Here is a 24,803-nt window from a genome sequence, read left to right as displayed (position 1 = left end):
TGGGGAGTAGAAGGCGCTTTGCCGAAGGGAGATCGGGAGCAGAAGCTGCTCCCGGCTCTCCTCTGGATGGGGTATCTTCCAGTGGGAACGGCGCGGCTGACCCCATTTATTTTGCTTAGACATATTAAAAAGAGAATAGGAAAGGGTGAGAAGGGCAGTTTTCGCTGCTGGGAAGCCATGGGGGAGGGGGGAGGGCAAGTCGCCCCAAACTAGAGGGAGAAGGCTTGAGGGGCACGGGGAAACGAAGCAACTTTCATCCCCGGGTACCTGCCCTGCCTTCGCTGCTGGGAGAGCGGCCGGAGGCTCGCTGCCTCTCAGAGCCTTCCCCAGCTCAGCCGTGGGAAAGGGCTGCACGTTTCAGCTTTGGCTCTCTCAACTCTGAAAACACAGCTACCAGCAGAGCCATCCTCTAAATCAGCTTAGCTGGGGGAGGCATGGGGGAGAATTAACCGTATTTAAAAAAAAAAAAGGTCAAAAAATTCCATTAAAAAAAATCGAATCGCAAATCCAAGCGAAAACTTACCGAGACTACCAAATCCCCCTCCCCCAAGCCTTTCCTAAGAGGGGCTAGAGGGGGAAACTTGTTGAGCGTTTACCCAAACCAGAAACAAAACCAAGCAGGACTCAGAATAACGGTCCTGGTCGCTGGTAGCTGCAATGAGACAGGAAGGCTCCGAGTGGCTGCTGAGAATCTAAATCATGTACTTTTCTCTTCCAGACAACATAGGGGGACCAGAAGGGAAAAGGGCTCGGACTGCTTACACCCGCTATCAGACCTTGGAGCTCGAAAAGGAATTTCACTTCAATAGATACCTGACCCGCAGAAGAAGGATTGAAATAGCACATGCTCTTTGCCTCTCAGAGAGACAAATAAAGATCTGGTTCCAAAACAGGAGAATGAAATGGAAAAAGGATAATAAGCTGAAAAGTATGAGCATGGCAGCTGCAGGAGGGGCATTCCGTCCCTAAGCGTTTGATCAATTAAAAGTACTGAGCAGTATTAGCTGACCCTGCGTCGTCTCATGTCAGTACTAAGTTGACTTTCTAAAACTTCCTTGTGTTACTTCTGTGAAGAAACCCTGTTCTTGTCGCCCTTATTCATCTTTTAATCATGAGCCTGTTTATTACCATTCTCTCGCGTGTATAAGTAGATCTGCTTTTATCGTACATTTCTTTGTCTTGAATGGCTTTGTCTTGAAAAAAATAATAGATGTTTTAACTTATTTATATGAAGCGAGCTGTGTTACTTGAAGTAACTGTTAAAACAAAACAAAACTAAACAAAAAAGAACAAAAAGGGAAAAAAAAAGAAGTTAGGAAAAAAAAAGGAGAGAGAGAAAGGAAACCCTCCCCCGGTTTAGTACAAATGTTATGTGTTGCACTCAACCTGCTTAACTGTGCATGTGTGGTCAAGTGTTAATGTCTGTATAGCTCCAAGCTGTTAAAAATATTTTTATTCAAACTACCTATATAATTCCTGTGTAATTAATGCTGTTGTAGAGGTGAAATGATGAAATCAACTGAACTTGTCCTACGTGTAGTGAATAGTGAATCTGTGACGAAAACTGTGATTCCAAGCAGTATGTCCTTGCTGTGCCTTTGTATATGACTCTTTGCACGAACTCTTAGAAGTGGCTCTTATTAAGCGCAGCTTCTGTGATGTATGTTTTTTGTGAACAAAGTTACAAATATAGTCAAAGTCTGGCTGTTTGAGCAAACTGTGATCAGCTTTTTTTTTTATTATTATTATTATTTGTTTTTAAAAAAAACCTGACTGGAAATCAACAAAAAAATAAACTTTCTATTGTAAAGTTTTTGTGATCTGGTTTGTGCAAAGCAAGAAGTTGTGCTTCCTGATTTGCCTCTGGAAAAAAAAAAAAAAAGCCCGTGCAGTTTGTTATAATATTTTACCTGGCTCCTGCTGCACGTTGCAAATGGTGGATGCTGTGATTGTCCGCTACCAATATTTTTAATTGAAAGTTTGACCATAAGTTCTTCCTTACTTGTTTCTCGCTAGGTGGAAAGCTGCATCGCAGGACCACAATCAACACCCTTTGTGGCAGAATCAACTGTTAGCTGTTTGCTGATGGTTAAAATTTAAAAAAAAAAAAATCCCCAAACCCCAAAACATGTGCTTTGTTAAAATACACTGCTAACTCCAAGGCGTGTTTGCATCGCTCTAGAATTTCTCCTGTGGTTTCACTACGTATATTTCAGGACAACCATGTGCAAGCCCTCTGCTTCTATTAGTAACCCTCTCTAGCCACATTCCCACTCTTCACCCTTTTAAGATTTTTGGTTTTCTTCACTACAATTAGTTTGCTATAAATGTAATGTTACTTACCCCATCAGAGCTTGAATGGTTAACTCTTCTGAGCTTCTAAGAGCAACTAAAGATTTGCACATTTACTGACTGGTTACATTGATGCCTTCCCTTAAAAGTTATAAAACAGTAAACTTTATAAGCCCCAGTTCCGGCTATATGACATTTGGGTGCCAAATGAATAGGGTTTTGTCTATGAATTAGATCGTAAAATCATCCATAGCACAGACAGATAGGCTCACTGGCTATAAAAAGTCACGTGGTGCCATTAAAGTAAGTTTTATGGTTTTGGGGAGTTGACATCCAACATTATATACCACATAACATATAATCTCACTGACGCTGGACTTCATTTGACTCTTTTGCAGGCTACGTGTGCCTCCTGGCCATTCAAATTGTCAGGTTTAGGGACAGAAGTATCCAAACCACAAGTTCTCAGTACTATGTGAAAAATGGCTCCTTGCAAGTCAGAGGTAAGTTTTGTGCACAAGTTCCTTAAAGTTTATTTGTACAGTGGGGAAGCCGAGGCTCCGGCTTGCTCTCGCTGCCTCTCGCCTCTTTCTTTCTCTTTCTCTTTCCCTTCCTCTCCGCCTGGAGGTTTTCAGGACGGTCCCACCGAGCCTGAGAGGCAGGATCAAGCACTAATGATCCAGGTTGTGCTGCAAATACCTCCCCCCATCCCTTCACTCGCAGCAGCTAGCTCTCTATTTTAACGATCAAATCAAAGTAAACCACAATAAGCGACTTTGGCAGAGATGGATTTTGGGGCCTAGCTTTAATCACTTTGACTACCGCAGAAGATAATTACTTCCTTTGCTCCAATAGACTCTCCAAGTTTGGAGAGGTTTTGTTTAGCAAAGAGTAGTTACTGCAGGCGATTAAAAAAGGGAGAAACAAAATAGATTGGGCTTGATATTATCTGGGCAGTATCTTATGTAGGCATGATAGAGTTGGAGGCGTGATGATATGGTAATAATCTTTGGATTGGTGAAATATGTTGCACATCAGAGCTAGTATTAAAATGGTACAGATTGTACTGGAGTGCTTAGATACATATTTTCTGCATTGGGTTGTGAAGAAAGCTTTAGCTATGTGTATATGTACATCTGCGAGTGTGTAGTGTGTTTTGGGGATGCGCATCTATAAGGTTGCTGTAACTTTTTCCTGATTCTATATGTCATTGCATAAATATAAATATATAGTTAAATTACGTGCATGTGTGCCTGCTTGTACAAATCAGTGTGTAGGTCTGTGTAAAGCCGTGCACATGCATATATGTGTCTAATATTGGTGTATTCATATATACAAAGGGTGTGTACTTGTGTATACGTATATATGTTCCTGTGACTTTCTTTTTTTTTTTTTTTTTTTAAAGCGAACCAATTGACTGTAACTTGTAGCATTAATACAAGAGACTACAGGTCATTAGAGTGCTGCAAATTATGAAATACGGGCTTGGTTTATTGAAGATTGTAAATATCCCTGTAGCTCTGCTCTCTCCCTTTCTGCCTTATATTGCTGGCTGCCATTGTGGGGTAGGCCCCAGCTGCGTGTTTACTTCAACATTCTTTTTATTTAAGTGGACTGTTCTCACTAAAGTGTGATTACTCAGCAATAAACTTTATGGCCGGATTTAACTTTAGTCTTTGAATTTCCAGGACTTGAATGAAAGGGTGAAAGGAGCTCTATCTTTCTCTGGGTAGCATTAAGGCCTGATCCTTATCCTCAGAGCTGTTACTTTGGCGAGTGATCTCGGGGGGTGCAAACAGTCAGGGACTAGGGCAGAATTTTGAGAATTCTCATTATCTGTCTATCTATCTATCTATCTATCTATCTATCCATCCATGTCTCCAAACCAGCTGTGGGTATCTCTTTCTCTGCACAGGTTTGGAGTAACGTTGATTCAGCAGATCGCACTGTTTTCCTTTATGTGTCATAAAGTCGGGTTTGCAAAAGAATGGGGTGGTTTGATGTGAGAGATGGGCTTTGTTTTATTTCGCTAGTGCTATGCCATTTGAATGTTGTGGTTTAGGTTGGTTTCGCTACTGTGAGCAAAAATGAGAGAAAGACACAGGGTTTTAGGAGGGTAAGGTGGTTGTGTACTTCTTCAAGGTCTACATATTGCTGACTGATTCCCATTTTTAATTTATTTGTCTTTAGCTTTAAAGAAATTTTAGTACCTAAGGTTCATCCCAAAGATTTCAGTTTTAAAAACATTTAATATTTAAAGTCAACCCGTGTCGAAGATAAATAGAATCTGATGCCTTTGTGTCTGTCGGTTCTTCCTACCAACACTATACAAACACATCTGCATATATTCCATATTAAAAAAAATGAGAAAGGCTTTAAAAGAGCATATCGAAATGCACATTTGAAAATCATTTCCTTATAAACAGCTGGAGATTTTATAGCACTCTAGTTGTCACATTTTCGTCAATAGAAATATCAGAAAGCTAGATATGATAGGTGTGTATTATATTATACCATATGACATAAAAATTTATAGTTTGAGGCAAGGCATGAAAAACCCTTAAAAGTTTAGTCTTCATCTATATACGAGTCCTTTTCCAAGGAAAATTCTTTGCTTGTAGACGGGAATTATACTAGACAAAAACAGCTCTTGATTACTCAGTATTCAACAACACTGCGCTTTTTGAATTAACAGGCGAATATACAAACATGCACGGGACACCCGTTCAACTAATGTTTTAGGATCCTGGATATCATCCTGAGTTGTCATTTTTGCTTGTCTAGAGTGAAAAGATCTGATACTATGTGTTTTCCACATTTTTGAATGTGGCTTCTGGACGATCTCCCACACAAAACAATGTACAGAGGTTCAAGAACTACGGAAAAGAAAAATTACCCTAAGTCCAGAAGCATATAAACCCGCCTGTACTGCAAGAAACACTAACAACAAAAGAAAGTTAGGTAGAAATTACAACTTCGTCACTTTTCTGGCCCTTCCCAGTCCTAAGCATCACAGTTGAAACCATTCAAACCCAGAAATGCATTAAGATTTCCTAATACCCTTTGAAATTTGAAATTCAAACGAGCCCAGACTGCCGAACTCTGTGAAAATAGTCCCAGGTCCGAATTGTTTTCCGAGGAAAAATGTCATGGAGAATTATCGCTGGGAATCAGGAGAGAAGTTTTATCTTCACACGTTATTTTTCTGATGTATTTGGGGGATTAATAAGTGTGCGTTTGTTCTACTTTAAAAATGGCAACTTGCGTACTGCAATTTGAAATCTAGTTTACCTAATCCTTTGAAAGGAATACTTGAGTGTAGTGTCTCATGTCTAAGCGCAAAGACAATTAAAGATTAGGCAGCTCCCTTAATGTGTGGAACTGGTGACTTTGCAAGACATAACTTTCTCTAAACCAGAAGTATAACAATCCAATGGAAAGTCATCCGTAAATTACAGCTCTGCAGCCTTGTCTAAACCACGCAAATGCCCTAATTTCAGAACATTACAGGGAAATTATTATTCTGCCATTTCCTTACATTTAATAAGTGTGTATCTGTGGAAGGGTGACAATAGAGGAGTTTGCAATCTGCTCCATGGGAAATTGAATGGAATAGATCATGAAGGGAGGATCAGGAGGTTTCGATTTCAAATCCTGAACACTGGAGCAATACCTTTTGCCTCCCCGCAAATACAGATTTAACGCATTTAATGCAGACACGAGTAAATCTCCTGACCAAGTTAAGGTGTCGTTGGCTTTCTTAGTTCTGTCTCTTTCCTGCCCTCAAAATGTCCCCGATTTGAGGGCTAGGGTTACTATTTGGAGCGGAAAACCACAGATCCCACAGTCGTCTGGTCATCTTTGAAAATATTATCCCTTTCAAATTAAAGCATCTTCACTAATGTCTCTCTGGAAGGCAAATACTCACGGTCCACCCCAGTCACATGCTCCTGTAGCTACGCACACAAACAATATCAAATCTGACACAGAGAGCGTGTAAAATTTGCATGAATTTTACCTTATAACACGTAAAAGAAATCTTTTCTATATCCCCTCCCCCCAAAAAATGTCTTTTCAATAATAATATTTGCTATGAAGGTTATTGGGTAATTATTGCAATTTTGTGGAACAGTCCTTGCTTGAGGTGAAGTCTGTCTCCGGATAATAAATGGCAGCCCGTGCAGTTCACTGCCAGGTTAAGTAAATGCAGAAAAGATAAATCTGCACACCCTAGGAATCACCAGCAGAGCTCGCTTTAGACCAAGTTCACAGTCAACTCGTTTGCCTAGACAAGGCTTCGCAAACAATTAGAGTTGTTTCTTTATGTTTAAATCAAGAAGAAATGACTAAAACCCTTCAGCAGAGAGCTGCAGCTTTTCCCCCAAGTCTCGTCGCTCCGTTCCTTCCAACCTCACGCCCAGAACTTACCCAGCATTTCACCTGCAATTGTAACCATATAGCGCCTTTGAGTAACAGGCTTCCCTCCAACGCTGCCGAAAGGCTGTGCAAACTGATCTAACAGCATTTTACAAAGCTGCGAGATTAGGGAAAAGAAAAAAATAATTAAAAATACAAAAGTATCCGATTTCTCAAAAGCAAGAAGAATGAAAAAAAAAAAAAAAAGCTCCCTTATAAAGCTGGGGGAAACGGCAGAAGTATTGAAACAGTGCGAGTCTCTTAGTCCTAAAAGAAGCTGCATAGCTTTTGTATATCTTTGTGGTTAAGGGCGTTACATCTGCAGGTCAAAAAGTTGAGGGTCAAAAGTTTACGTTTTGCACCACTCTTAGTCATTCGCCCAGACAGAGTTTGATGTCAATGTTATAGCCGAGATCTTGACTATCAGCACAAAAGATAAAATAGCTTTGAGTTACGTGTGTATCACAGTATGGACTCCAGGTGAACCCTACTGGCTGAATGACCTCAATTACCGAGGAAAGGATAGAAAATTCCTCTTTTCAAGAGTAATACACGTTGTATTTCATCTTGAATTATCAGCCACGTTTGTGTCTGAATATCTCGGGTTCAGCCGCGGCAGGTAAACACGCGTGTTGCCCCCACAGCAGCCACGGATGTTGCCTCCTCCAAGAGTCAGGTAGCAAAATGCTTCACACTTGTTTATTATATAATAACCTGCTCTAAGAGGTTTAATGTTAAGCCTTCTCACTTTGCAAAATGGCAGGAAGATAAGATAGGAGCGAAGCTATTAACGCGTATATCGATCCTAGCCGCGTCTTTGTTTTTGCTCTCATTTCTGTAGCGACCGCTAAATTGTACTTAAACAGGACATGCCGGAGATAATACGGGCTATATGTTTGGTCCGAAGGAGCTCGTTTAAAATGCGGAGCGGGGGAGCCGTGTTGCGACACCCATGGAAAATATTACGGAGAAGCTGGCGCCCTGCGCATCTCCGTGATTTGGAGGGTTCTCACAGCCTTCTGGAATTACCCGAGGCGGCAGTTCCCAGCTAAATGGGGAGTAGAAAGCGTTGTTTTTCCTCCCTCCACCCACCCCTCTTCACCTCTCCAAGAAAAAGTTTAGTGGAATTTCTTAGAGCAGAGAAATTCCCACATTGCTGGGATTTTTTGTTCCCAGTGCCGCCTCTGAGTAAAAGCTTTAGCTCCTTGGTAAGACTTGTCTGCAGGGAGAACTAGCCAATATTGCTCAAGCAACTTCATTCTGGAGGACATCATCGCAGACGGGATTTGGCTTGAAATTTTAAGGCTGGGGGGTCGGTGGAAGAGGGAAGGGATATTCCCAAATAGCCATAATCCGATATGAAAGGTGTGTAGGAGGGCACAGTGCGGCGAGGAAATCCGAGGAAGAGCGCACCTCACCTCCAACTACGCATTGCTGCCTTTCCACCCCCAAGACAGCAGCCTACACCGGCCTCTGTGTAACTGGTACGCGTGAATTATTTGCCAGAGACACAGCTGGATCGTGGCAGGAGAGCGCTGTTTCTCGGGAGCAAGTACGCGAGAGGTTAGATATCAGATCAGCCAAAGTGATTATCGGAGATTGTGCCTAAAGTACCTGCTGAAGCCTGGGAAGTGTGTAATGCAAGTGTTTGCTCGGCGTGTGGACGCTGTTCACAAGTTGTTGCTGCTGCTCACTTGTAGCGAGCCCTGGCACTGCACGTTTCAGGAGCCTGCCCGCTCGGGAGATAGTATATAACCTTTCACATCCAGACTATTTATTTGGTGTAAGAGCGAAGCCTGATAACAAGCTAAAAACCGTAGCCAAATATCTATTTTGTTAGAGAATAGCAGGCGGATTGTTTCCAAGAATAACAATGCGTCTTTGATATACCCAGAATGAAAGCTGTTACTATAACCGGCTTACTCAAGAGTAGGTGACAGAAATCCATTTACTTCCTCACTAAAACAATTAGTGGTCCGGATTCCGTATTTTAAATCTGGTTTAGAATAAAAATATCAATGAGAATAATTTCGAAGAAGTTGAAACGGCAATTTGCATAAATAGCGACTCTTTTGAATTATTGTTTAAATTGTTCCCCTCCCCCCCCAAAAAAAAAGAGATAAAAAAGAAAATAAAAGAAAGGCAACAGGCTAGAACAGAACAGTTAATAATTTGAGACGAACTCTTTCTGTCCTTTCACTCTCTGCATTCAGCACGCTGCTCTCTGGCGTGGAAGGTCTGCTCAAAAGACCATTCATTTAAAATCCGGGCACAAATCACATTTTACGTGTGTTTATTTAAGCGCGCCAGGACAGAGTGAGCAAATCCCGCCAACTATCCCGTTGTTTAGAGGAGCCTCAGTGCCAGGGAAACCACAGCTTTTACCAAACGCTGAACTTGGGGCAAAAATGCCAACATTGCCCCGGCAGCGCCCATCGGGAAGGACCTCTCGTCCGCAGAGGCAAGAGCAGCCTCGGGGCTCTGTCATTCCCAGGAACAAAGAAAGGAATACAGCCGATACATTCCATAACGTTTACATTTTCCCTCGATTTTTTTCTTATTTTTCCCTTAGAAGTAGTGACCTGGGCAAAGCACCCTGCTATCTAAAAGACACTGTTATAGACCTTTTAGAAAAACTAAGTCCAAGGCCGAGGTGAACTTCAGGTCACCGCGTCTAACAAATATGAAAATGTCGCCTGGTGAAGGGCACGCCTTGTTATTTAACAAAGACTGTCAATGTGTAAGATTAATAAGAAACAAAATGCACACGGTGTCACTTTTCGGTCACTTTGAAACTTGGGACAGCCTCGCATTCAAGAGGGGAAAGCTGGGGCTAAATATATTCAAAATGGTTCAAATCAAAGTCAAGCCAGGCTGCTAGTGAGATTCTTCCTCCTCCTACCGCTCTCGGTGGAGGATGCCCGGGCACGGCGAGAGGTTGACTTGAATTATTATTATTATTATTATTATTACTACTATTACTATTACTATTATTATTATTATTGCTGTTGTTATTGTTGTTTTCTCTTTCGTGGTAATTACGTTTTAACTGCGTATATGGAGAGTAGCAGGAGTGTTTGTCTGTTCCACCAGAAAAAGAGGGATCCCCCTTTTCCCTCTCTTTCGGTATGTATTGAGTTGCCTCTTCTTGGTGCATGAAAATTTACTCTATCCCTCTCAACTTAATTCCAGTGTTGCCCCCATTCCATTCTCGGCCAGCCTCGGCCAGGAAACTCTAGCTTCTTTATTAATTGATTGAAGTCTCCTTCTCCAGTGAAATCGAGCCTTTGGTCCTTCTGGAAAAATAAGGGAGCTGGCCTGTTTTGTCCTATCCTTTTCTTTCTTTGAAGACTTAGGGTGATGGTATAAGTTTGTTAAAGGGAAGTAGTGGGGAAAAAAAGGGTTTGAGATTGTTTATTACAGCCATAAATCTTGCAGTAAAATGTCGAAATGGCCGTGTGCAAGATAACACTTGGTGGTCTTGGCTGGGTTCTTGTTTATGATAACAAAACCACAAAGACACGGAACAGGCCTTTTGGAGGTCCTGCCTCAGCACATCTTCGCAGACTAATAGAACCACACGAAAAAACCAGACTTGAGCTGAGCAGCTCAGGTCACCTTGCAGATTTACACTCGCATACAAAATTGAGTCCTTCTCTCTGTAACCAAGAGCCAGAGCCCCGCTGTAGAAAGAGGCACGGTGAAACTTTGAGATCTAATCACAGTAAATAATATGAAGCAGAGCTCGGTCAACTCTCCCAATATAGCGCTGAGCTTACAAACCGAGACAGCACTTTTCGTTGTGTTTTGCTGTGGCGTGGGAACACGGCAGCCCGCTGTAGTGCTCCGGCCATAGTGCCTCAGGACTTATGCCGAGGATAATATTTACGATACCCCAGTGTAATTCATCTGGTGCTAGCCGGCAGGTATTTGTATGTATGCGTCTGTGTGTGTGCATGTATCTCTTTAGACCGGGAAAATGCTATCGTGGTGGACTTTGGCAATCTTTTATTTTCTACAGTCATGGAGATGGGAGCTTTTTTCCTTTTAGGAGATGGGTTACTGTTGTTTTGTTGTTGTTGTTGTTGTTTTGAATATAAATAAAACAATCTCCCCTTTTCTGTCAAATGTGTGCTGTTGAGCAGTTGCGGCTGTCTCTGTGTGTAACCGCGTGTGTGTAACCACACTTCCTCTCCACGCAGAGTAAATAGAGAAACTTATCTATTACTCCAGTTAGAGTTCCATAGATGTGCTGTTGAAAATGAGTAAGTAAATGTGTTTTAACTCTCTTTACAAATTAGACATTCGATAGTAGGAGGAAATGAGTGATTGTTTAGATAAGTACCCCAGTATACCCAAGTGCTGGAAATGTTCTAACATATTACAAGCCGCATGCAATGTGCGTGCCTGTGTGTCTGTGGATAAAATATAATCGATACGATGTGTGTCTTGTTAGATAGAATATATATTCAAATAGAATTTTATTGCATGTATCCATTATCTATAAAACTGCAAAAGACAATAATCTGAATTTAAACCAGGGTAACTGTTAATGCAATATCTTTAGGAGGGCAAGATCTAAACCGTATCATATTTGCGCTTGATATATTGGAAGTATTTTCCCACACCAGCAGATGAGATTAGCCACTCAGCAATTATATTCTCTAAGGGTGCGGTAAATATTTCTATGTGTTTATACGCTTTCCTGTAAAGACGAAAAAAGAATCCGAAAAGTTCGCGCCTACTCCAAGAGCAGTAGACTAGCTGATGTTCAATAAGTATTTTTTCCCCCCTTAGAATAAGAGCGTAATTAGTTTAACCATCAAATTTCAATTACCTAAGGTCAGGGCGGTTGCCTCTTTTCCCCCTGAGCTGCAAATACCGTTAACAGTCTCAGTTTTAGCAACGTAGATGTGCCCGAGTGCCCTCTCCCTCCTACACCAGGGTTTGCGAGTTACTTCTGCGAAGGCGCTAGCGATTTCTCATGGAAGTGAAAATTAAGAAATAAACCTAAGACAAGCCATACCAAACCAACGGACTTAAATTCGTAGTTCAGAAAGCTCTTCTCCGCGGGGAGGGATGCTCACAGTGAGCCCTGTAATCTCCGGTAGGAAGTATTTGATACCGTCGTGTCCATCTTTCCCTCTCCCTTCCCCCTCTGTTCCCCGTTATTTTCAGGCTCGCTCTATGCCTCACACCCCGCCAGCCCCTCGAGGACACTCCTGGGCCTCCCCGCGACCTTCCTTCTAACTTTTGCATCTATTCCTCCAATTAGCACAGCTTCAAAGACGCCAAGGGCTGTCCCTGGAGCTCGCGGCTGCCCGCGGTCCGCAGCGGCAGGGCGCTGAGGACAGACCCCGGAGGGCGGCCGGTGGCCTGTGCCCGGCAGCCGCTGCCGCCCTCTGCCTGCGCGCAGCCCCGGCGTTTGGAGATGGGCTTGTTTAAAAGGATTGTGCAACGCCTTGTGCAATGCCTGCCTCCCTCTGGATCACGCAGCTGGGCTGCACTCAGCTTCCTCGCCCCGCTTCCTACAGTCTCCCACGGGAGAACGAAGACACAAAAAGTGCCGGGGCGGGCGGGGTGGGTGGGAGACTGTCAAAGCCGGATTAGTTTTATCTCGCTTGACACCGCGACTGCTGGACGCGGCCCGGGTCGGCGGGCGGGAGGAGCCGGGGATGCTGGTGAGGAGCGGACGCGGGGCGCTCCCTCGCCAGGCAGCCGCCGCCCGTGGGGGAGGCGCGGTCCCCGCGGAGGGTCCGCGGACACGGAGCTGCCCTGCGGCCGCTCGTCCCTCTTCCATTTCCTGATCCGGGGTCCGCGGCCCCGCGCGGTAATTGGCGCTGGCGGTCAGGTGGTGGCGGGGCGGCGGGGGGTGCGGGTGTGTGTGTGCGCGGGTGTGTGTTTGTGTGTGTTGTAGGCGCTCCAGGGGTGGGAAGAGAGGAAGGGAGGGGAGTGCAGCGGGGAAGGGGGGGGGGAAGGGCTGGAGGCCCAAACTTTGGCAGCGGCGAGCACTTGACAGCAGCGGGAGGGGGAGAGGGAGGGAAGGGAGGGAAGGGGGGGGGAAGGGGAGGGGCCTCGCCGAGCCCAGAAAAACGACAACGCGAGAAAAATTAGTATTTTTGCACTTCACAAATTAATGACCATGAGTTCGTTTTTGATAAACTCCAACTACATCGAGCCCAAATTCCCTCCCTGCGAGGAATACACGCAGCACAGCGGCAGCGCCGGCAGCTCCGCCAGCTACCACCCGCACCACTCGCACCCGCACGCCCCGCCGCCGCCGCCGCCGCCGCACCTGCACGCCGCGCACCCGGGCCCGGCGCTACCCGAGTACTTCCCGCGGCCGCGCCGGGAACCGGGCTACCAGGCTCCCGCGGCGCCGCCGGGGCCGCCGGGGCCGCCTCCCGAGGCGCTCTACCCCGCGCAGGCACCCTCCTACCCCCAGGCGCCCTACAGCTACAGCAGCGCCGGCAGCGCCGCCCCGGGCCCCGAGCAGCCGCCCCCGGGCGCCTCGCCGCCGCCGCCCGCCAAGGGCCACCCCGGCCCGCCCCAGCCCCTGCTCCCAGGCCATGCCCTGCAGCGCCGCTGCGAAGCGGCCCCCGCCGCCGGGGCCGGCACCGGGCCCGCCTGTCCGCTGCTGCCCGACAAGAGCCTGCCCGGGTTGAAGGGGAAGGAGCCGGTGGTCTACCCCTGGATGAAGAAGATCCATGTGAGCACGGGTGAGTTGCCCTTGCCAGGGGGAGGTGGGGATGCGCCTGCAAAGGAGGGAAGGGGGGAGGGTGCTCCCGGGGCCGGGATGGGTCGTTGCGTGTGGGGCTTTTTTTCCCTCCTTCTCCCTCCGAGTTTCCTAATAGTAAAAAGGAAAAAAAAAAAAAAAAAAGTGAGAAACCTTTTGTATCCGGGGTCCTTTATCAAAAGATTTACGAGACGCCAAACTGTTAGGGCAGTAATTATAGCCCCCATAAATTTAATTGCCCTGCAGTGGCTCTGGGCCATGTGTCTTTGAAGCTTTTCTTCTAACCCAAATGCCCATCACCATTTTTTATTGCTCCTCGATTGTCCCCACTGTCGATAGGCTGTGAAACAATTTTTCTTGCCGTTTATGTATCTTATGTGAACCCGGTGTCAAGTTATTATATAATGATTATGTTCCATCGCTTCCCCTCTCCTTCTTTCCCTTCCGCGTGTGTATGTGTGTGCCCGTGTGTGCACGTTTCAGTCAATCCCAATTACAACGGAGGGGAGCCCAAGAGGTCTCGCACTGCCTACACCAGACAGCAGGTCCTGGAGCTGGAGAAGGAGTTTCACTTCAACCGCTACCTGACCAGAAGGCGACGCATCGAGATCGCTCACACCCTCTGCCTCTCCGAGCGCCAGGTCAAAATCTGGTTCCAGAACAGGCGCATGAAGTGGAAGAAAGACCATAAACTGCCTAACACAAAGATGCGTTCCTCAAACCAGTCCACACTGAGCCAGCAGTCCAAAGCACAGACACAGGGCCACCCCCATCCGCTCGATGGGGCTACACCCAACGCAGCCGCTCTATAAATACGGTTTTTGGTTTGAGTATTTTTGTTGTTGTTGTTGTTGTTTTTTGAGGTTTTTTGTTTTGTTTTGTTTTTAATATATATATATTTACCTATCTGTTGGGGTTTTCAAGCTGCCTCGAGGTGGAGGCTGGCCTTTTGGACCAAACTGTGTAAAACAAAGCAGGAGCAGAAAAGGAAGACGAGACGTGTCCAAGAGCGGGCACATGTTTAAACCAAAACCCGGACGATTGTCTACATTGTATATAGATAATGGTTCCATGCCCATCATTTTTTTCTATTTATGGAAACGCTCTCTTGCCCTCGGTATAAGAGAGGGCTGGATGCTGTCATGGACGAATTCTCTGTACCTAAGACGGACTCTTTTTCTTTTTTTTTTTTTTTAATTTTTTCTTTTTTAAAAAATTTTTTTCTTTTTTTTTTTTTTTTTTTTTTTTTTTTTTTTAGGGAACACTTTAAAAATAAAAAAAACATTTAAAACAAAGCAAAGAGCTCGTGAGACACTTGTGTAAGGCATTGACTTGAATAGCGCTGTTTTGTGATATGTTCATGGATTCCTGTGTGCCTGTTTGTGTGTGTGATGGTGCACAGGCACGTATACACACACAGACCAACACGGGAGAGAGAATTAACACGTCCACGAGAGGTTAAAGACTTATGAAAAAGTCCCCTTATGCTGTCTAAAGGGAAATGTTTTATGTATCAAAGGTAACTTAACTGGTTTTAAGTGTAGCCCCCTCAGTAGCTGTGACCTATTAGTTTTTCTCCACATTCCCTATTGCATTTATTTAAAGAAATATTGCTATAAAGGCTGTTGCTGTCTTCATATTTGGCACCGTCTAATAGTTTGGGTCCATGTACAATTTGTGGATTTTTGGTGTAATGTATAACAGTGCCAAATGCTAGTAATAAAGATTATTCTGTACAAAAGAATTAAACGCTTGAAACACAAGTCCACTACGTGCTGTTTCATCCACCTTGTGCTTGGCTGATGTTGGCGTCAGGAATGGAAAACAACGGTTTAATGCATTGTTTTAACTTGGATTCATCTTGTCAATAAGGTAATGGTTATTTTAAATGTAGTGAAAAACCTCCTGACTCCTACTTGTCTGCCTGGGAAAAAACTGCGTTGTAGGACGAGGGAAGGTCTTGCTTCATTGTATAGGTGAGTGGTGCTCTCTTTAGCTGATTTAGACAGAATGAGCCTGACTCCACCGCTGGCCATGCAACTGTTTTTAGCTGCGATACAAGAGAAACTGTGCTTCTTCTGGGAGCCAATAAGCTCCCATGCTGTGGTAACACTTTAAATTTTTAGCCAGTCGTGATTTATTTGTTCATTTCTTCCGATTATGACTTCTTAGCTAGCTAGCACTGTTTAAGGGGAATACATGAATAGTAACCTAAAGTTTTCTTTTTAAACTGCCTTTTCTGTTTCTATTTCCTTTTATTTCGGTTTTAAGATTATTTCGAAATGTGTTGAGAAAGCCTCGGCAGGCACATGAATTTGGATACAACTCAAGAGGCTTATTTGACCGAGATTGTCACAACTACTGTGGCAAAATGGGATTCAACTGGTTCCATCTCAGGCCGTGCATCTTGCTGCTTCCAGGCAGCTAAGGAGTTCAGGCAAAGCAGTGCTGCTAACAGAGAGCCTTGCTTGGGGCTTTCACAACACGGTGTAGCACTGAGCTGGGTAGGAAAAGTCTTGGAAAGGAGCTCAAGTGCTAGTAAATCTTCCAGGGAAGGCCTGAAGGCCAACACTTATTTATTTACTTACCCAAATACATACAAGATGGATTGTTGGAATCAGCGCTTGTCTTCGCGCAAGTGAGGCCGCCAGGACCAGGGCATCATCACCCCTGGCTGAGGGAGCACCAGGCCCCAAAGGTGGTGCCAGCATCCCTGCCTAGCCATGGAATACAGACCATCCCAGCGAAAAATGTAATGTGCCACTGGCAGAGCACGCTCAGCATCAGGGAGGTGGTGGCTGTAAATACCCTCAGCAAACACTGTTGTCTCCATACCTGACCAAGGAGCAGGCCTGAAAAGCACACTTCTGTTCATATATCGCTGTTTACTAAATCCTGAATCGCCAGCTGCCTCCTTATAAAGGGGAGAAAATATAGCTGAATGTGAGGTAACTATTATCCACTAGCGTATAACTCTTCATTTGGTTTACTGCTTGAGAATCCGTTAATATATTTAGAGCCAAAATTTGCACAACTGAGCAAAATTCCAGCTGAAACATATTAACTGGCAGTGCAGGATTTCTTTAGTGTGCAGCCTATGCCTATAAACCTGGTTTGCTCCCATTGTAAAGAGAAATGAAATCACGCTGCAAATAGCAATTTTAGCGAGAATCATTAATCACCTCCTACAATAAATACTTCTTTGTAATTCAACAGCGGTTCTGAAAGGCATTCTCTTGGAAAAGTCTGTGAAGACGCAAAGGATTTTCCTGGGGGAAAAAAAAAGTGGTCATGTATAAAGACACAGCATCTTGGCTGTCTGCTAAAAAAATGTACACTCTCTTGCTGGAGATTGCACTGCGGACTGCAAAATACCCCATGGCAGATTATCATCGTTTAAGGTAAATTCTCCTTCCCTCTCTTCCCCCTCTGGCTTTGCTGGGAGCAGAATGCTGTTCCCGGGCGGGAGCCCTCTGCTCCCTGGCCAATACCGCCCGTCTTTACAATAACTTTAAAAATTACATCGTCCAGTTTAAATTCTCGCATTGTGCTCCCTTTGCTAAGGCAACCAGGAGTTCACCGAGAGGACAAATTTTCTATCCCATTAATTGTTTTTTTTAGAGGAGCAGACTGACCCTTCAAACCCTTGACCTTTAAAGACAGTATTCTTTTTAACCCGGCACTTGGACCTAAATGTCTCTTCCTCCCTCCCTCTCTCTCGCTCTCCCGGTGTCTCTCACACACGGGGTTTATCTGCTCTGGCCACAAAGGCGAGAGCAGCCCAAAACGTTGGAAGTGGAAGTGTGTCAATATTTCAAAGAAAGACCAAATCACCTCGGAGTCAATTTGCTGTCCGCAGGGAACGCCACTCGGTTAACCCCGGCACCCACCTCCCCTCCACCCACCAAGAAAAATGCTCCTCTTCCAAGATCCCCCTCCTCGTTTCTCCTGCAAGCTCTTGCTATACCTGGTGTTTCATTACACGAGGAACTGAACTGTGACAAGCGCCTTGTGGTATTTAATAACCAGGGCCATCCTGCATTGGGGGATTACGCAATGCTAGGATTTTTTCTTTCTTTTCTTTTTCCCCCCTCTTTTATTTTTCCTCCTTTCTTTTTCTTTTTCCTTTTCTTTCTTCACACGCCTCCCCTCCCCTCTCCGAGTGCTTGCAGTCCTAGGTCTTCTTGCCCAGTGTTTGTAAACGAGGAAGGAATGGGGGAGCCCTCACACAGGCGGAGATTCTGACAGGCTTGCCATGAAACTCCAGCTCCCCCCGGCCCCCCGCCTCACATCGGGGCCGTACCGGGGCAGCCCCGGGCTCGCCCGCCGTTCCCGCACCTCCGCCCGAGCCGGCCGGGCGGCGCGGCCGCGGGACCCGCACGTCACGTCCCCGAGGAGGCGGAGGCTCTTGCCGTGTCCGCAGCCTCACGGCCTGGCCGGGCCGCGGCGGGGTGGGACCCCGGGGTGTCGCTCCAGGGCTGTCCCCTCCGGCGCGGTACTGCGCGGGCGCCCAAGCCCTGCCCACGCGGGTCCCGGTGGGGTCAGGGCTCCCCGCGTGGGCAGGGGAAGCTCCGCGGCCGCCTCCCTCCGGCCCCGGGCAGCCCTACTGGCTCCGCCCGGGCCCGCGGACAGGCAGCACTCACCCGTGGAAGACGGCCCGGGGAATGCCGCCCTGATGCTCTCCCGTCCCCCTGCCAGCAGCGCACAGAGCCCCCTCCCCGCTGCAGACAATGACGATCTGCGTTCAACTGATTCATTTGGTGTGGGGGGGGGGAGGGTGCAAAGCTGACCCAGCTCTCTGTGCAGAACGGGACAAACCCTTGTTAATAATGCCCCACAGCTCTCCCTGGAAACTGAGGAGCTGTCAAAGCCAGCAGAGATTAGGGGACCCAAGTGCGAGCATCCCTGCGCTCGCAGATAAAGGTGTTGCGTCTGTTCTGGGGGAGATATTGAAATTTTAATCTTTAGGGTCACGTGACTCATTAAATAATTAATGCAGATAGTCAGGAATGGATCTGTGGCCGTCAGTCCTCACTAGGAGTGATTCTCTCAAGAAGTGAAACTCAACTCCTTATTACTGGAGTTTGTTTCTCTTTCTTTCTTTCTTCCTTTCTTTCTTTTCTTTTTTTTTCTTTTTTTAAAAAAACCCACCTGATTTATCTTGAAAGATTCTAAACTTCTTAAGCAAGCAATAGGGTCTGTGTTGGTAAGTAGGTAGTGTGTGTTTCTAGCTTGATGACTTTAATTGTTTGTGCTTGCTTTGTCTGCTGAGCATTTACTTAACAAGTTTAATATTTAGAAATGTTAAATCTTTGTTTTAGCTGCCTTGTGGTCACATTACGGCTTTTGGTGATTAAGTGTTACGGAGGCAAACACACTTGATAATGTTCTAATTCACACTGTGGAAGGCTGGGTGCCACAGTGCAGGAGGACCTGCTTTGTTCAATTTTCCTGGCGTTAATAAATCACCGTCTCTTAATACAGGGCCAAAAAAGCAATGGAAAGGCAGTGAGCATTGCGAAGGAAAAGTCATGGGCGAATTTCTTTATGACTCATTAGTCTGAACGATTTATGTACGAACTTAGAGTGCCGCAATGAGTATTAGAGTCTGGGATAACAACAAATTAAAAAAAAAAAAATCATAGTTTTTGTAAAGTGCTTTATTGCTACTTAGCAACTCTTTCAAGAAACAGCATACTTTAAAGAACCGTGGCAGTGTAAAATATGGTAGCGTGACCTAATAGCTCCAAAATAAACAGAAAGTCGCTGGCACCATTTTCAGATACACGCTCCATATTTAACACGAGTGGGACAACCCAGTCACGACACGCTTGATCGATGATTATTGCTGTTTGTAACATGATTATTGATTAGGGATCAAAACGGCTGAGGTACGACTTTGAGCCTAAAATGCCAGGGGGTTCCCCCTGTGCTGAAGCCGACTGGAGGGAAAGGTAGCGCTAAGGATAACCCCAAGAAGCAGCACCCGGGCTCCGTGATTGCAGTTCGGACTTTCCATTTTCTTTCGTGTTTGCCAGTAGATTTTAACAGTCAGCCCTCGCAAATTTATGAGACAGCAATAAACAGTTTAGTAGGCTATTATTGCATGGTTTTATGTAGACTGGAGTTCAACACCAAATTTAAAATTATTAGCGTAATTACGGAACTACTAAATTACCGAAGCAAAGTATCTGCTCGAAAAGTTCTCCCAAGACAGACTTAATATTTCCAGGGCTCAGATAACACCCTTCAGCAAGAACGGTGTTATTTAATTATTAGCATTTACATTTACTGACGATTGTAAGATGCGTTAGATGGGTTTTATTAGCAAGACTGAATACAGGGGTACATTATTATATCTGACAAATTCATATGTAAAAATGATTCAGTAAGTGGCATGTAAATAATCTGACTATTGTCTTTTTGGACTGTGGAATATTGTTTATTTTAGGGGAAAAGAAGCAGTCCAGCTTTTGCCCCTCCGTCAATGGCTTCCAGCGATGTTGTTTTTTTCTTCTTCTTTTTTTTTTTTTCTTTTTTTTTTTTTTTCCTTCCCAAAGCGTTTGGGCCCGATCCCGCTTCACTGAGGTCAATTGTTAGTCTCTTCCTGAGCTTGTGGTGGCAGGATTGGGCCCCGGCTAACCGTTTGAATAAAAGCCCAACCACAATACGCCCCGCATTTAAACTGGAACCCTTTCCTAGTTTTATTCAGCAGAGATGAACACCACGACTTGTGTTTAATGTCTGTTCTTGATTAAATGATCCTAAACAAAGGTTTCCCAGAGGAAAATAAAGCAGACATTCATGTAACAAGAGTTAGGAATGACAATATTTCCAAACACTTGGAGACAGAAGGCATAGCTGTCTACGGGAAAAAAAATAAGGAAAAAAAAAACCCAACCAAAACAACTGCACGCTTTTATTTCTCAGTTCCCCGTGCTCTTCACCCGGGTGGGAATCCACGCTCCTCGCGGGAACCCGAGCCCGCTCCATCCCCGCCCGCCCCTCTCCGGGCTCTCCCAGCGCACCCGGCAAACCATGTATTACCAATGAAGGAGCAAAATACCTCCCCCTGCACTCCCCGGTAAGGCACTGTTTGTTGCTTGTTTACAGGGAGCCCCGAAAAGAAGCCGCTCGGCCGGGGCGGTGGAAGAAGCTGGGAACTCCTCAGCCCGACCCTGCGCAGCTGGAGGAGGTAAGAGCCGGGCAGCGGCCGCTGCTTTTGCGCCGGTGGCAGCTGTAAGAATGAGATTTGCCTGGTACCTGCATGAAGAACAAGACTGCGGGAATGAGATTTTGTTGTTGTTGCGATAAATATTTAACCTAGCTGGAATTTTTTTTCCTGGATTGGCTCTATTCATCTTCCGTGGGTGGTGAATGCGCGTGTCTGGGCAGACAAAGAAGTGTACGGGACCTGAGTGATCGCCATCCTTATAAAGGCATTGGGGACAGGAAGGACGCAAAGTCATCTGAAGAGCGAAAGAGTTAGAGAATTTCTTTGTCCGTTCTTAGCTCCTTCCCAAATCACAGGCACCAGGCGAGGGAGAAAGGGTTGGAGCCAGTTCGGTGTTGAATGGCTGCTCATCGCGGCTTGTCTGTTCGCCTCCTCCAAGAGGAGTTCCGCAGCCAGTCCTGCAAACGAGAAGTGCATGTGGGGATGTTAGAAAACCTGATTTTTGTCTGCCTGCATACAACAGAATGGTTCGGGAGTAAATTTCTGGTATTTCAGGTCCTTCCTGGCCTGCTTTGCATTGAGTGGAGGTCGGTGTTTGGTGGTTCGGAGTTGCTGAAGTCCTTGGTGTGCTTGGTCCTTTGGCAGGAGAAATGAAATGCTTTCCATAGTGACAATTTTTTTTATGCCGGCCGTCGAGAGGGGAGGATTACATAGAATTAGCTTAAATTCCTGCTAGGTTTACCTGCTTCTTTTTGGATGTTGATGTACAATTAGTGTATTTTACTACCTTTTAAAAGCGGCCATAAATTACAGGACTACAAGGGCTCTTTGTGTCGGCTTAATGAGCTGCTTAACTCTTAACTACAAAAAGGCGCTGCAAATGTCTATTCACGCTTGTGTTCGGAAATTGAAAGCGAAAACACGGTACGAAGGAACCTTCCTCCGGTGGCATGTACCCACAGCATTGCGTGCAGAGATATTTGGGATTCCTTAACGGACCCAACATCGGCAGACTCAGCTGACTCTGAGCAGAACTTCTCACACAAGGGCACAGTTGAGTTGATAACGCTGCTCTTTTTATCTGCTTGGAAATGATCAAAGACCAACTTTATCAGACGCACGGATGTAGGTAAACAGCTCTGCACCCCAGCAGATTGCAAATCTTTCGAGGTAGCGAGAAAATAAGTAGTTATAATCGCACGGTGCTTCCCATTTCGTCTCCACATGGGAGTGATGGGCATACCTCTTAACAACTGGCATAAAAGTAAACTTGAAGCACAGTAAAAATTCTAAATCTTATTATAATGAAGGCAACTTTAAATAGCATTAATGCTAAGAGTGGCTATTAATGCCAGAATGGGCACAAAGGGTCTCCCTTAATGAAGGCACGTTATGAGTCAGATCTGTTTGTTGTTACTGAGACTGGAATTTCAGCTCAGCTCGAAGCCATGTGTATAAAGCACAGAAAAATCAGTAGCAGACCTACTGATAAACTCCACATTTTTCTACTAGAAACAGTCTTTCTGGTCTTCAAATCATCAAGGTAATAAAACACAACGTTGAGTGGCCAGGAATAGGAACAAAGCAATAAATGGGGTGGCGGGGGAAGTCTAGCGCCTGCGACTCGCAAGATCATTTGAATTTGTATCTGAAACCCCGTAATCCCGCTGCAAGAGCAAAGAAAACTTTTTCCAAATTCGGCCGAAAGGAATAATTTTCAGCTGCAATTCAGGGCAGCGCAAAGTTAGGCAGACTCCCCCTTCTGCCTCCCCAAAGCACACCCTGAGAAAGGTATTCACACGTCAAGAAGTTACTTTTCTCAAGAATTAATTAGTTTCCCCGCTATATACACCAAGTTAATTGTTAAACAGTAGTTTTAGGATTAACTTGACCATTAATACTAATAAAGATGTTCACAGAAACAGGGTTTTGAAGCCAATAGCCACAGCTAGCGTTAAGGCATTTCAGATGACTTATGATTGTGATTTATTGCTTTTGTAGTTTCTATTTGCTCAGGACTGTAACTCCTAAAGCCATCTTTCTACTTTTGACGCAAAGCAGTCGATAACTTTTTATAACAGCCCCAAGAAAGACTTGCTTTGCTTTTTTCAACATCTGCTCCATTCCCCATTAATTTCAGTTTCATTGTTGCAGAAGAACTTCTCTATGTGTTTCTTCTATGAGATGTAAAGGCACCAAATTTAAAAGAGCAGTGAATCCACCTAAAGCGAATATCGGCCCTGGTTTACAATAAGCATGAGAGCTGTGGAGTTACCAGGCATGCTGATAGTTACAGATTCGGGTATGTCGAGTGTGCCTAATGCTCTCTCTTTTTTAAAAGTCTGTAGTTTTTATTCCAGTTCTTAGTGAGGGATAATGTTTGTACACCCTGCTACTAGCTTAGTCGCTTCCATGTGAAAAATTGCAAAGTTTTCTGCTGTTGTAACGTCATGCTGACTTTGTTGCAATTCCGCTACTCTGCACTGTTACGAATGGGGTTACATTCCAGTGGCCCACTTTTACAATCCAGGGGAGAGCATAATGAGGCTTGGCCATAACACTAAAAGTCACCTTTAAAAAGAAAACTCCTTCCTTTCTGTTCAATGAAGTGCAGGTGAAACAGTAAGAGGGGATATGTAGTTAGCTTCTTTGAGCTCATGGGAGATGGCTGGAAGACTTAGGCAAGGGTGTATACATGATGAGACACAATGCTGGAGTCACAGAACTGAACTAGGAGCACGTAAAAAGCATGAACTATCTGATTTACTTTGACTCCTTCCAGAAAAGTTGTGTGAGTGGAGGGTTTCTTTTGTTTGTTTAGCTTATTGTGTCAATAGCACAAGTTAAACAATCTTACAGGGAAGATGTGATGGGTTCACACATAGGCGAAGCTGCCTGGTTCAGGGGCCACATAGAATTTTGCTCTTTTCTTTTTTGCTTAAGTTTTTCCCCTTCGGCAAAGAGCTCCCCCTCCCCATTTTTTTTTTTTTTCAACATTAGAAACCTATAATTTTGTGCATCACTCAAACTAGCTGTATAGGAAATGCGTAAGCACAGGTTTAACAGCAAGGTCCCAAAAGATTTTGCAAAATTCAGAGGCACGCCAGTGAAGGAAGGTGTATTCTTCATAGTGTGTTACGAGGACAAAAATCAACTAGCCTCTTAGAAGAGACTCTTTTTTGCCTTTGTCAGGTAATTATAGGTCTTTTTAGTTTCTACAGGAGCCCTGATGTAGCGTGTGGGAGTTGAGCAAGCCCTGTACAATGGCAGGGTAGAGGCAGCTGGGGGTGGGGGGAAGGCTGGTAATCGTCCCGTTTAGAAGGGGGCTGGAAATATTAGCATTAAGATTTGGGCTTTCTTCGGGGGTTGCAGAGGACATGCGACGAGGAGCAGAGTGGCGGGCCTGGGGAACAAATGCCGGTTAATTAGGCTAAGTATCAAAGCGCAGCATTATAAGAATTCCTCTTACCTTCCAATGGGCTTTGTGTAAAGAAATATTGGTGTGGGAGGAAAGAGAATCAGACCAATCTCTTCCCATAGTCATCTGCATCTCTTAGCTTTTTTTCCCCTCCCTTAAAACTCTTCTTTAACATATTGGGTTAAGACTTTAAAAAGAGAAGGCTCGCGCTAAGAAATCCTGTTCCTTCAATGATTCCCTATTTCAAATAAAAGGATTTAAGTTGACGTATGACCACGTGAGCACATAATACAGCGCATTATTGTGGCATTTGGAGTGGAGACCCGGTCTGGCTCCGTCTGCGATTACGCTTTTCCAGTTTCTGTTCAGAGCAAGCACTGCTTTCTATTATTTTTTTTTTTCTCTCCTGCCCCCATCACCATCCCCACAAGAGCTGGTCATTTCGCTGACAGCTTTCGTTCCTTATGGAAAGGTTATTGTCGAGCCGAGAGGACGAAATGCTTCGTTAGAAAGGATGGATTTTATTTTAAGGTATTTCCGTTGATTGTTCATTTATGTGGTGAGTTATTGCTGTTCGAGGCAAAGGTCAGTAGCAGAGGCTGGAGTGAGTGCGTGTGTGTGCGTGCGGGTGTGTGTGCACCCGGAGCCAGGCTGCTTCCCCCTTTGTTTCAATTTGCTGTGGTAAATATTCAACTCTACCCTCGCAGCGAGCAGAGCAGAGAGAGTTTGCTTCTTTATTTATTTTTCTCCATAGAGATCCCACACTG

At 45.0% G+C, this 24,803-nt stretch overlaps 3 protein-coding genes across 5 annotated transcripts in view; all 3 read left to right on the top strand.

Moving 5' to 3' along the window:
* Positions 1 to 1,810, top strand: part of HOXA5 (homeobox A5) — a 315,710-nt gene extending 313,900 nt beyond the window's left edge. The window contains exon 3 of the mRNA XM_085050997.1: positions 719 to 1,810. Coding sequence (XP_084907123.1) covers positions 719 to 969 — 251 coding nt within the window. The 3' untranslated portion in view covers positions 970 to 1,810. The remainder of the gene's footprint in view (positions 1 to 718) is intronic.
* HOXA3 (homeobox A3) overlaps positions 1 to 24,803 on the top strand; it is a 45,050-nt gene that overhangs the window by 9,492 nt on the left and 10,755 nt on the right. Inside the window, exons 2-4 of one of the 3 annotated variants that reach the window (XM_085050988.1) lie at positions 2,691 to 2,795; positions 16,661 to 16,845; positions 20,558 to 20,639. The gene's annotated coding sequence lies outside the window, so the exon portion shown is untranslated. Of the gene's footprint in view, positions 1 to 2,690; positions 2,796 to 16,660; positions 16,846 to 20,557; positions 20,640 to 24,283; positions 24,568 to 24,803 lie in introns of those variants that run through there. The other 2 variants (XM_085050990.1, XM_085050991.1) reach the window with 2 other exon arrangements.
* HOXA4 (homeobox A4) lies at positions 12,759 to 15,207 on the top strand. Its single transcript, XM_085050996.1, has 2 exons — positions 12,759 to 13,427; positions 13,928 to 15,207. The coding sequence occupies exons 1-2, from the start codon at positions 12,845 to 12,847 to the stop codon at positions 14,254 to 14,256; spliced, it is 912 nt and encodes a 303-aa protein (XP_084907122.1). The 5' UTR covers positions 12,759 to 12,844; the 3' UTR covers positions 14,257 to 15,207.

The sequence above is a fragment of the Lichenostomus cassidix genome, chromosome 2 (genome assembly GCF_008360975.1).
Source record: "Lichenostomus cassidix isolate B80296 chromosome 2, HeHo_3.0, whole genome shotgun sequence".
Classification (NCBI taxonomy): Eukaryota; Metazoa; Chordata; class Aves; order Passeriformes; family Meliphagidae; genus Lichenostomus; species Lichenostomus cassidix.
This window is presented reverse-complemented; position numbering and strand designations above follow the sequence as displayed.